General features: G+C 30.2%; 1 protein-coding gene across 1 annotated transcript; it reads right to left on the bottom strand.

The window, feature by feature from the left end:
- Nucleotides 1–5,042: 5,042 nt before the first annotated feature.
- On the bottom strand, nt 5,043–11,705 carry LOC149194791 (putative serine carboxypeptidase-like 23). The gene is made up of 10 exons (XM_089407900.1): nt 11,321–11,705; nt 10,879–10,986; nt 8,774–8,869; nt 8,587–8,679; nt 8,332–8,417; nt 7,881–8,120; nt 6,712–6,845; nt 6,522–6,611; nt 5,272–5,377; nt 5,043–5,183 (listed from the first exon to the last, which is right to left on the bottom strand). Exons 1-10 carry the CDS (start codon nt 11,703–11,705, stop codon nt 5,043–5,045), a joined length of 1,479 nt encoding a protein of 492 aa, XP_089264026.1.
- Between the last annotated feature and the right edge of the window lie 1,153 nt (nt 11,706–12,858).

The following is a 12,858-nucleotide window of genomic DNA, read 5'->3' as shown; positions in this document are numbered from 1 at the left end:
ATAAACTTCCTCTAGAATTTATACAAAGAATAAAACGGGGCGACCATTAACTCTATTATATATGTAGACTTACATTTTACTCAATTTATCAATCAAGAGCATAATGACGAGATCATGGCTAACATAATGACGAGATCATGGCTACGGCTTCATTAAAATAATTGAAATATATAATTCACATTTTTCATAAGGATAAAAAGTTCCAGTCCAAAAATGGAATTCCCATTGAATTTTACTAGTAATATTTTGATAGTATTAGAGAGGGTTTTATTAAAATGATTGAATACTAATGCTCTAAAAGTTTATGATTTCTCTTTTCAACTCCACTTTCATCATGTTGATATTCAAATTTGATAATCCATATTCCCATTGAATTTTACTAGTAATATTTTGATATTATTAGAGAAGGTTTTCTTAAAATGGTTGAATACTAATCCTCTAAAAGTTTATGATTTCTCTTTTCAACTCCACTTTCATCAAGTTGATATTCAAATTTGATAATCCATTATCATATGATATCTTTAAGTGTATCTCCTTTTGCAATAGAATTTACAAAATCATTACTAATATAATATCCCTTTGTATCAAAGTTTTCCTTTCAAATAAAATCTTAGCTAAATAATTTGGGTTCTTAAACTATTAGAAAATTCATGATGCCATTGTTGTAGCATAAAAAAGTGTTCATTCCATCCACACAAAAACTATTAATGTGGTTTTTTACAAGGTGGACTTATAAAAAACCTTTGATAGAGTAAATTTTTTTTTATGTATTGTGTATTTTACTTATTATTTAAAGTTTATGTGTCTTTTTTGTGTCCCCGGTAATGAAATGTACTAGCTCTACCTCATTTTCTATCATAATAAATGGATCAACTTACAATTCCTCTGTGCAAAAAGACTGACTCGGGCAAGGATGTACTCTTTCACTTCTTCTTTTCCTTTTGGTTGTGGAATGTCTCATCATATTGATGGAAAATATATTTGTAAGAAATTTGATAAAAGGTATTCCTATAATCCCTTCAAAAAAATTTAGACACTTGCTTTTTGTTGATGGTGTCATCATCTTCCGCAAAGGAAATATCTAGAATATTACATGTCTAGTAGAAATTCTTAAGGTCTTTTGTGCTACAACAGGAATGAAAATTAGTAGGGAGGAATCAACATATTATTCTTTGGGCCTCTCTCGGAATGAAGTCCTTGAGATATAAAATCTCTTAAGTACTCGATCTAGTAATTTGGAAAATGGGTTCAAATATTTTGGATTCCCTCTCAAATCAAATAATTATAAAAAATGGGACTAGTTAAGGCTCTTGACCAAATATTATAAAGGAATCCTTTTATTGTGCATTAGGTGGATTTCCAAAGTTAGTATATTAGTTCTTTTCAAAACATTAATTGAATACATACCTGTCCTCTGGGAAATATTGGCTTGCATTCCTGAATTATTCTAAGAAATTAAGTATATAGCATCTAGATTCTTATGAAACAGTAAGGAAGACAATTGTACTTTGGTGCTACCCTCCTAGAAATCAAATTTTGTTCCAAAATAGTATGGAGGATGGAGATGAATGTATGTGTTTTTATTATCTAAGGAACTAGTAGCAAAGAGTGTTTGGATGCTTCTCCAAGATACAAGATTGTGAGCCAAGTTGACAAAAGAAAAGTATCTCGAAGAGACCTCTACTATGGATTGGATCAAACTACCCGCTAAATATTCCCGCAATGGATCAGTTTTCTAGAAAGAAATGACACATTCCCCCCCCCCCCCTTATTGGATAGGGTCTTAAAGGAAAAATCAAGGATGGGTAATAGGTTCTCATTGGGAAAGATACATCGATTAGAAATCGAGATGTTCAGTGCTTCCTAATCACCTTATCTGCCAGCTTGATAGAGATGGTTACCTTTTTCTCAAGAAACTGATTGGAAATGAAAATCTTATGGGGGGATTTGAAAGGCTTCATAGTCAAGATTTGAATTTAGAATGAAAGCAAGCGGATATATGGAGAAATTATACTGAATCTCATATAAATTCCTTTAACATCCTTTTAGCAAAAACAAACTGTCTCATATGGGTTGTGGAACGATTTGGGAAATCTTATCTAAGAGTTAGATATTTTCTTCTAAGAATTGAAATTCAACAATCGCCTCCTCCCTGGTGGGGGAAAAAACTCTTAAAGCTTAAATGTCCACCAAAGTCCAAACATTTTCTATTCTTGTTATTGAAAAATAAGGTCCTCCCCTAGGATGATTTATAGGAAAAATCATTTAATGGGCCTGGAATTTGTTATCTTTGTCATGAAGATTTGAAAATTGTTCATCATCTATTTTTTTGCACGCCCTTTTACTTTAGAGGCCTTCGAGGAAATTCATTATCTTCAAGTACCTCGTACTCTTATGTATCCCTTTCCATAGATGAAAATCTAAAAAATGGGATGAAATAACATTCACACCTCAAACATTGTAAGGCCTTGTTTTTGGTATATTTCTTCTAGATAAAACGATGTAGAATCATAAGATTATTCTACTAGTTTTTGGCTAAGCTATCTAGCTGGATAGGAATCGAGATATTTAAAAATAAAAATAAAAACTCCATTAGCCATCAAATTTTCCATTCAAATATCTACCATCATTGATGTTTTTTCCAAACCTAGGCTTGGGAAAGTAGCAATACATTCTCATACAATAATCCCTATTGAATGCAACATCCCCTAGGATGTTTTTATGATCCTTTAGAGAGATCTCCTGCAAAATGAAGAGTAGGGGGAATCCAATACCTTTACAATTGTGACTCCCTATTTTTATTAGAATGGGTAGGAAACCATAAATAGTTATGCTAAGCTCTTAAGCTTAAAATTGCTATCTCAACTTGTTATTGAGCATGGGATTCACACATTCATATCTATGGAGATTTTCTTATTCTTATCAATTTGGTGAAGGACCTCCTCAAGCTTTAAAACTACTCCCAACATCATCCTTTTACAACATATGGTGCATTAGAGACACTTTTTCTCATATCACCTTTGATCATGTTTTCGAGGAAGAAAAATCATACAATAATTTCTATCCAAACTGGGAATTAACATGAACATAAAGTTGAAAAACCAAAGAAAACAAAGACTTAGAATGTATTCATTGCCTTGAATGGAACTAGCTTAAATTTATTATTGGTCTTGCTTTTTGTGCTTAAATGTGTAAATATATGAATCTTCATAAATAAATTTAAAGCATGTATTTAAGTTTTTTTTGCTAGTGACATATGAGCCATTTCTAGTGGAATATGAGTCACAAGCTAATATATAAGAGTCATTGCTAGTGGCTTATGAGCCACAAACTAATAAATACTTTGAGCTCCAATGTTGGACTAATATACAAGGACATTAATGGTTTACTATGCTTGTAATTTTATGTAATTTTGTTTATATTAATAAAATTATTATTTTTTTCTATTTAGAATAAAAAATAAAAGAGATATATGAGTCCTTTAGAATTCAAGGCTGACGCTGATTTATTAAGTGGCATATAAAAAACTAGCATAAATTCATCCTAATTTTATAGCTATCATGCATCTATATTGAAATAATTCTATTCATCCAAATTAATCAAAGAAAATATTATACACCTCCATATTTCATACTCATTGTAATTCACATTTTTTAACTTTATTATTATAATTTATTATGTAAAATCTATTAAGGAAACATGGTTTAATACTTGAAATGGTAAATAATGATTAAAAAGATAATGATTTCAATGGTTGTTCAGAGATTTAGAAATATTTTCTTAATAAAAATCTTAAATAGGAAATGTATGGAATGATATTCATTTTAATCTATTTAAAAATATTTAAAAGTTTTTATAATAATTAAATTTAAAATGTGATCTATATGGTTGTGACTAGAAAATTACTTTTAATTTAATTTAAGATACAGTGTGATGGAGATTTTAGATTCATCATCATCATCATCAAGATTTAAAAATATATTATTTATGAGAATTATCCACTTTGAGAGATTAGTTATTTATCTAAGATATATGAAAATTGATTTTATCTACTATAAAAATGATATTGTGATGTTTTTCTATGACTTTACAGTATTATTCTTATTAAAAGAGCTTATTAGAATTCCAATAAAAAAGTCTTGAAACTAGTAAATTTATGTAATGATTTTATTATTTACATTGCTAGTATTATTTTGATCTATTGTAATCCTTATCTTCTAGTAATCCCTAAAAACCTCTATTATTCCCTAAATTAACTTATGTACAACATTTTTTTGAATAAACGGTTATTTCTCCTACTTCATCCTTTAACCTCTTGAAAAAAATTGTTTAAATTTACAATGTGATCTATGAATATTTTAATACTCTTTCAAAATTTCATTTTCAATAATAAAATTTACTTCAATGAAAACAATAACAAGTAAAGTACAGGAGACGACTTCTCCTCCATTTAGCTAAACTAATGAGAATCTCCGAACCATGTTCTTGGGGATCAATCTCAACAGCGAAATCATATTCGAATGCACAATAAAACATATTCAACGAATTTGGACCACTAAAAAAAATCGCCGTCTCAATCTGTTAATAAAACTGGTTCAAAAAATCTCGGTCTCAGTCAGCTAATTAATAGACGAGTCAATCAAAATTATCCACTTGAATAGCTAAATGAATGAAACTGACCATTAAAAAAAATCTCTATCTCAATGACGTATCCAGATCCGGCAGACCTGAATATTTTTTATTATCCACCAACATTCAAATGACATGTGCGTTAGCTAATATATTGATGGAGATTTTCCTCAACGGTTAAATGTTTGCATTCATAGAATTGGCACAGTAAATGGCTACGGCAGAAAATACCGAATCCACTGATGGTACCGCGCCAATAATACAGTTGGAGGATAGCATTTACGCAAATGAGAGAAAATTCGATCAAATCTGTTTGTTTTGGCAAGGCCTCCCTTTATTGCAAGCAAATTCGTTAAAATCTAATTATTTTGGCGAGGCCTTCCCCTTATTGAAAGCGATGTCGATCAATCCGATTAATTTGGCAAGGGTTTTCCATTCAGAAAATATTTGAACAACGTTAACGCCCTGGACGGTTGATATTCCGGAACTTCATGCCCTGCTCCTCTAACGGTGGCAAATGTCAAACCCTTGTAAATCACAGTGTATCCGCCGACCTGCACCATTAATGGGAATACAGATCAAATCAATATTATCATCAGGATTTTATCGGTAAAATTAATGTAGCTGATTTGATTTGTTTACCTCGTCGCCATTAACCCACGGGTACCATGGTGTCTGAATTGGAAGCTTGAGCTCATCGATGGAGAGTTCTGTAGAGGTCACAGGAACCCTCGCATCTAGGTCTCCGCTGAAAATACGAAACGAAAAATCGCCGTTAATGAAATACTGGTATGATCACTAACAGTACTGCATGCTCACTTAAAAATCCAATACAGTACTGAATAATTACTTAAAAGTTAATTAATTAATTAGGCCGTTAGGTTAATCTTTTCTTTAATTCAAATTTTATTGTTGGTCTGTAATAGTTTAATATTTTGATTTAATCAAATTACATAAAATTAAAAATTAAATAAAATAAGTAAAATTTTAAATTAAAATCAAAATAAAATTGAAGGAAAATAATTTATTTATTTTTGTGTTATATATTTTTATAGTTTATGGTTTAGTTTTTACTATATATATACATATATTACTATTTTAGATCTATATTTTAATCTTAATTCTTGATTTACTAGAGTTCTAGAAGGATCAAATTTATTGAGGTACAAACGTTTTTAACAGTGAAAAGATATTTGATTCTTTTTAGCACTAGGTAGATCTAGAATGCATCTTGTAAATTCCTAAAGAGAATAAATCTATTGAGATTCAAACTTCTTTGAAAATAAAAAAATATATAATACCTCTAAGAGCTTAGTCAATCCAAAACTATAGATGTATAATAAGTTTAGTGGATCTAAAATTATAGATATCCTATTATATGTGGAGAAAACAATCTTTTTCTTACCTCAAATTTTTATATTATAATAATAAATAAAAAAATGTTAGCATATTATGATTATTGGATCATATCAATAACTATTTATATTAATAGTAAAGAGTCATGAAATATCCAACATTAACTATATTACATATTAAAATTTATATTTAACTTTTTTCACATTTAACTAATACAATTATAAAATTATTATATAAATTAAAAAAAAATAAAAAAAAAATAAAATAAATTAATTATAATAAATTAATTAAATAATAAATTATGTAAATTGGATTCAAATTATCACTATACACATTATTAATAAATAATAAATTATATAAATAAGATACAAAATTATATAAATAAGATACAAATTATCATTGTACAAATTATTAACAAATAATGCAGGTAGCGTATCATCCACATTTGCTTATGTAACTGTGTTAACAATAAAGTGGCCATTGTAATTAAAATTCTCTTATATTATAAGAGAAAACAAAATTGTTTTATATCATACCTGAAAACAAGTATCCGCAACCCACTTGCAATTAGTTGACGATAAATTGGTAAGACAGTTGAAACAGAATCCGCCCAAGGCAGAATATCACTGATACGTAGTCACATGAAACTATGTTTCAGCAATAAAGTGATAAATTCAAGACGATTCGAAAATTAAATTAACTAGGTTTAAGTCTAAAGACTGATACCTGCACGAGGTCCAGCTATAAGGTATGTTTGTTACATTTGCATGTATGGCTTTCTGAACATCCGGGCTATTAAGATACGTGTTTATGTAGTAATCCCTGCAAGGATCATATCCTGGAATTTCTGCTTCTTCTTGCTATTTACACATCAACCATAAGTACAGTCAGTCACTCAATATTGAGAGGAAACGTTGCTGCATTTGGGATGTCAACAAGAAATAAATAAATATAAGATGGCATGTATCATTGTGTGTTTAATTTATGTAGATTCTATTTATTATGGAAATATCCAGGTTGAGAATTGTGATTATCTAATCTATTGTTATAAAAATGGGATAAAAATGGGATAGGATAGTTTTTTTGGGAAGTTTATATATAATTTAGATTAATCTGTTTCAGATTAATTATATTTTTAGGATTTGGTTTAGGTTTCGAATCAATTAATGTGGTTCATTTTCAAGTTAAGTGGATGTATCATTGTCTAGGGTCAGCAGATGAAAACTTGCCCTTGAGAACTAGCAGCTTTCAACACTAACAGTTGAACTGCTAGTTTTCATCAGCTGGCCCTCTAAAGTGATGCATCCTTACTATTTATTCATGAAAATTGTATGATTTTTTCTACCTTGTCTTGAAGATGAACCACATTAGTTGGTTTCAAAAGTCAACTAAATCCTAAAAATGTGACTAATCTAACAAACATTTATCTACATTATAAATCACAAAAGTCTCACATCTAACTTTATCCATAATTATTAAAATTTCAAAATATTCTAAAATCTATAACCAAATAAAAGTAACTAACATTATCAATATCTACAGTATGATTCATCTATTATATAACCACTTCATTCATAATCACTAAATTTTCAAAATATTGCAGAATCTATAACATAAATAACGATAACTACAATGTTATAACGATAACTACAGACATTGTGAATATGGAAGTTGGTGTAATAGATTGGGTTTATTTTACTATATAACTACTAAATTTCAATACATCTACTTCGTTTATAACTACTAAACTAGAATCTGCAATCTACATTAAAATACACAAGCATTGTGAAAAGCTTTGTAATAGGATGAGATTAAGGCCATAGCTTCAATGTTGGTTTCTTATTGCCCTGGAATATATTTCGGATTTGTAAAAAATTCTGTTAATTTGCCCCTACCCTTGCCTTTCTGGATGCATTCACTATGCACCTGGGAGCATAGATACTGTAAATATCGATATTTCCCATTTCCCTATACACTTGATTTTCCAAAAGTTGGCACACTGATTCATCGAATTTTGAATTGGTACAGTTGCTGATTACTTGCTCATAGCTTTGACTGGATATCAATGCATGACTCCGTGCGTACTGATATGTTCCGAGAAAATCTGTGTCACTATTCATTACACCATTCCCCACCTGCATAAATTGAACGTGCAAGCTTCAGATTGATTGTGTACATAAGTTTCCAAATATGATAATTTAGCACCATGGCATTCGATAAAGTTTGCAATTTTTCACATAGGGATTGAACAAAGATATATATTCGTATATTGAATTCTCTTTGCACGCATTTTGATTCTTGGACCAATGAAATTTTCTGAAAATCATAAGTATGAGTTGCACTCACCATTATTCCCCTAAAATTAATGAACGATGCCTGCGACAAATTTTTGTGCTGTAAAATTGTTGAAGCCAACTCTGGAATGTAATATCCTAAAATCAATAGTTAACGTTAGCACCTTCATGAAAAATGAATATATCCCTCTAAACTAGTGCGTTATTTTAACGGTAACAATCTACAATTGCGCTCATCACAGTTTACTAATAACTATTAGAAACTAAAAACTTGTGCATCATAGATAGTTATTACAAACGACACTACCTGCATAACTTTCGCCTGCTATGTAAAACTTCCGGAATTTATACTGTGGAAACCTGTTGAACCAGTTTACCAGGAAGGCATACGATTCTTCAGCTGGAATAAAACAAAAACCCAGTAAAAAAGTTTAAATTTCGCGGCATCGCTAAAACGCGTATTATTTCTAGAAACCAAACAATTCGCAAGTTACCCGTTAGTTTATCGCCAGTTTTGTTATAATCAGAGGTGGTGTTTGAGTACGAGAATCCGACGCCTGCTGGGGACTCCAAAAACAATACGTTCGCCACTGTAACAGTTCAATATACATGAAATGAGTGAGCAAACCTGTGGATGGTTAGAAAGGTTAGGATGGTTAAGAGTTTTTATTCGGTTTCGATGGTTAGAGACGTTCGGATGGTTAAGAACTTTTATTGGTTCCTTCTCATTTGTAAGAGATTTTATTGGTTTCCTTTTATATTTTTCAAATATCTTATTTTCCAAATTGCTGTTTGCATGTGAATTTAAAGAAACTTAAGTGTATTTTTTTTGTTTTAATGTTTTTAACCGGCAGACCCATTTGACATTTATATATATATAAACACAATGTTCCATTTTGACCAAAGTTATATACCTCGCTCTACATTTCCAACACTCCCGAGAACAATTAGAACATGCAAAGTGAAACATTTCCCTGAAGATGTTTCTCTTCCATGTGAAAACTTAGATACTAATGACTTATCAGTATTTACTATTTTTTACTTACTTGTAGTATTTTCAATTTATTATTTTAAATTTTTTTATTACTTTTGCTACTATTAAAAATAAAATGAGAAAGTTAAATTAATATATCAATATTTTATTACTAAGATTTTGTTTATGGTTTATAAATTAATATATTTTCTTACTAAATTTTATTTTAGGTATGTTAATAACATTTACAAATCTGAATTAATAGTATTTTTTTATTTGTTATTTACATTACATAATAATGAATTTGCTTAAACTGAATTGTCACTGTCTAATTTTATTATTTATTTTGTTTCTTTTGTATTTTTTTTTGTGTTTAGGCTGAGTTTAGGCTAAGGCTAGTCCTTTATAAAATTAAAACTATGACCAAGCTAAAACCAAACCCCAAGCAGACCAACTAATCTATAATTTTTAAAATAAAAGCTTCCATACTAAAAATTTAACTCCCCATTTCTTATAAATTTTTAGAAAATTTTAATACTTCACAACTTCTATATACATCTCTCAACTATTTTGTCTCATCCCAAATACATAAGATACACTATTTAACAACCCAATTTTATTAAAAAAATGTGAAATCTCCGATTAATTTAAATAATAAAATGTTTTTTTTTAAAATATATATATATATATTAATGTAATTGAAATAATAAAATATTATGTTTTAAAATTTTAATATATATTCGAATGTTAAATTTAAATTAAAGGAATAGAAATTAATCCAATATAATACTTCAAAATAAACAATTGAATATAAATAAAATACTACTTTTTTTTCTTTGACTAATAGGTGTTATCCATTCATGTCATATCACTCATAGTCTAATATATTTTATAATATTTAAAGATAAGCCGTTGAGTATAAATAAAATACTATTTCTTTTCATTGCGTTTAATATATCTTGACATCTGTCAGTCAATACATGTTTTAATATATTTTATAAATGCCATCCGTGCATCCACACTGAAGGTAGAATGTCCTCAGATTTTTCAAGTGATTTAATTAATATATTTTAACTCATATTAGTGATAATTTAATTTTCATTTTATGAGAAGTGAATTTATTTTAATATTAATATTATGGTGAAGTGAAATTAGTCTAGTGCATGAAAATTTTTATTTATACACTATGAAATTTATCTAATTATTCGATTGCTAAAATTTATTAAAATGTTTGGATTTGAATCTTTGGAACCACCTTAACTGAAACTCTGAAATGTTAGAATAATGTTCCCAATTTTCTCGATCTGAAATGTTAAAACTATGAAGAATGAAACTGATCTAAATTATTAAAACTATCAAGGATGGAACTGAGATGGTAATATCCTAATTTAAATCCTCTCACTGTTAACCAAATCCATTAAATCCCGGATAACACTAAGCTGGTGCTATCTTAATTTAAATTCTGCAAGGGGTAACCTTAACCATTTTAAATGCGGGATGAAACTAAGCTGGTACTATTTTAATTTGTATTCTGTAACTCTTATCCTAATCCATTAAAAATGCGAGCAAAAGAGATACGAGTAAATTCATATGCATACACATGATACAAAAGAGGGTAATACTGGCCTTTGTTCCATGCGTCGCGATTGTAGCTGAGAGTTCTTCCGTCTGGGTTAACGAGAAAAGGCCCTAGTTCCTCCAGTGCTCCAATACCAATCGACGAACATCCAGGCCCTGCAGGAACAATGAATATTTGTTCGTGAAAACAATGAAAATTTTAGAAAATTTAGTAATAAAATTTTTAGGCATGAATTATATTGGTTGGTTTTAAATATTTTAATAAAAATATTTATGTGATAGATCTACATTAATATTTAGAACCGAAATTATATAATAAATTTTAAAAATACATTTTAATTTAACGCTACTTACAAAAAAAAGTTTAAAAATACATTTCAAATTAACTCTACTCACAGGAAAACAAATACAAATATTCAAAGTAAAATACATTTCAAATTAACTCTACTCACAAAAACTACCCAAAAAAACAAATATTCAAAATATTTACCGCCGTTAAGCCAGAGAACCAGCGGCTTCTTCATGGGATTTCGAATGGCCTCGGCGAAATAGTAGAAAAGCGATCTGCCTGCCTTCGCATCGACTGTGACATATCCAGAGTACTGTCGAAATGTGAAGCCGGCCGGCTGCCCGGGGAGGCCTTGTGGGAGATAATCGGCTTCCTGCGGGTGCTCCTCTGTCAAATATTCTGAATCATTATTGAAGCTGATCGTGGCTGTCGCAGACCCCCACTCTATAGTTTCTACTGAGTGGCTTCTGTATCTTGTCGCATTGAACCACAACCGCAGTTTGTCACCTTGAGAGATGAGCTGATGAGAGGGAGCAACTGCTGCTGCCAAAATGATTGACAGAAGCAAGCACTGCATTCTCTGCATCTTGACAGCCAACCAAGGACAACCAACCAAAGAAGGAAAAGCCCAGGTTCTCTTCTCGATTACGGTTATCAAGGACAGACTAATCTGAGGAGAGGAGAGGCCACATGCGGTAGTTATAGTTGCTCCTAACAAGTATCTTAGAAACAGGTGAGCATAAACCGGAGTTGGAAAAGGAGGGAATCGAAGTCAGAGTAGAATAGTATACGATGTTTGGAATCGAAGGCAATTCCGCAGAAGGCAGCGTTCCAACCTGGAGAAATTACGTTTACATTATGGTATTCACGTTATGAACCAACAAATAACTATTAACACAGCCTTGAATTCGATACTTGTCTTCACAGCCACAAAGTCCGGCGATGTTTACTAATTTACGGAATTGGAGGAGAGTGTGTTATATTTTATATTTGAAAGGTTGGTTTGAGATGGTTGAGAAATTTTCTCAAATTTTTTTCTAAGTTAGGAATAAGTGTTAGATGTGAGAAATTCAGTTAAGAATAAGTGTTAGATGTGAGAAATTCTATGTATTAGAGTAAATTTTTAATATAATGTGTGTTTACAGAATTGGAGGAGAGTGTATTGGAGTTAATGTTTACTTCTTATATGTGAGAAATTTTATATATTAGACTAATCTATGAATGTAATGTGTGTACTAAATTGGAAAAAAATGTGTTGGAATTAATGCTTACCTCCTATAATTGAAATGTTAGTTTGAGATGGTTGAGGAATTCTCTCAACTTCTCTTTCTAAATCAGGAATAAATTAGATAAAAAACTATAAATATTAGAATAAAATTTTGAATATAATATGTGTATTAAACTCATAATTTTTATATAAAATATATTAATAATTCCAACCATTTTTAACTTGGTATCAAAATCTAACCTAACTCCCTCATAAGATGGTCCAGGGCATAGGGAGACTGTAGTTTATCGCTGCGTATTTTGTAGTAATGTGTTGGGTTTGCGATGTGTGACGTCTGGACTGATAAGAAACAGAGAGGCCAGTTGATCTTATTTCTTAGTTCCAAGTCTCTTGTCAGGTGCTCTGTCTGGAGCTTTAATGGTTGGAATTTCATTCGTTCGTATTATTTCCTGGTGGCGCTACAAAGAACCAAGATCCCATTCCTAGAATTGAACTTCCATAGGAGTCGAGT

Source organism: Pinus tabuliformis, chromosome 2_2 (genome assembly GCF_031772625.1).
Source record: "Pinus tabuliformis cultivar Carrire ecotype Pingquan chromosome 2_2, CPIR1, whole genome shotgun sequence".
NCBI lineage: Eukaryota > Viridiplantae > Streptophyta > Pinopsida > Pinales > Pinaceae > Pinus > Pinus tabuliformis.
The sequence above is the reverse complement of the archived record's forward strand: the minus strand, read 5'-3'. Positions and strand labels throughout refer to the sequence as shown.

Bases quoted from the DNA above. Each gene is read 5' to 3' on its own strand.
- LOC149194791 (XM_089407900.1), bottom strand. From the start codon at position 11,705: ATGCAGAGAATGCAGTGCTTGCTTCTGTCAATCATTTTGGCAGCAGCA. The intron at 8,121-8,331 runs GTGAGTGCAACT...CAATTTATGCAG, and splicing joins TTAATTTTAGGGGAATAATG to GTGGGGAATGGTGTAATGAA. The intron at 6,846-7,880 runs GTAGGGGCAAAT...ATGTGTAAATAG, and splicing joins ATGCATCCAGAAAGGCAAGG to CAAGAAGAAGCAGAAATTCC.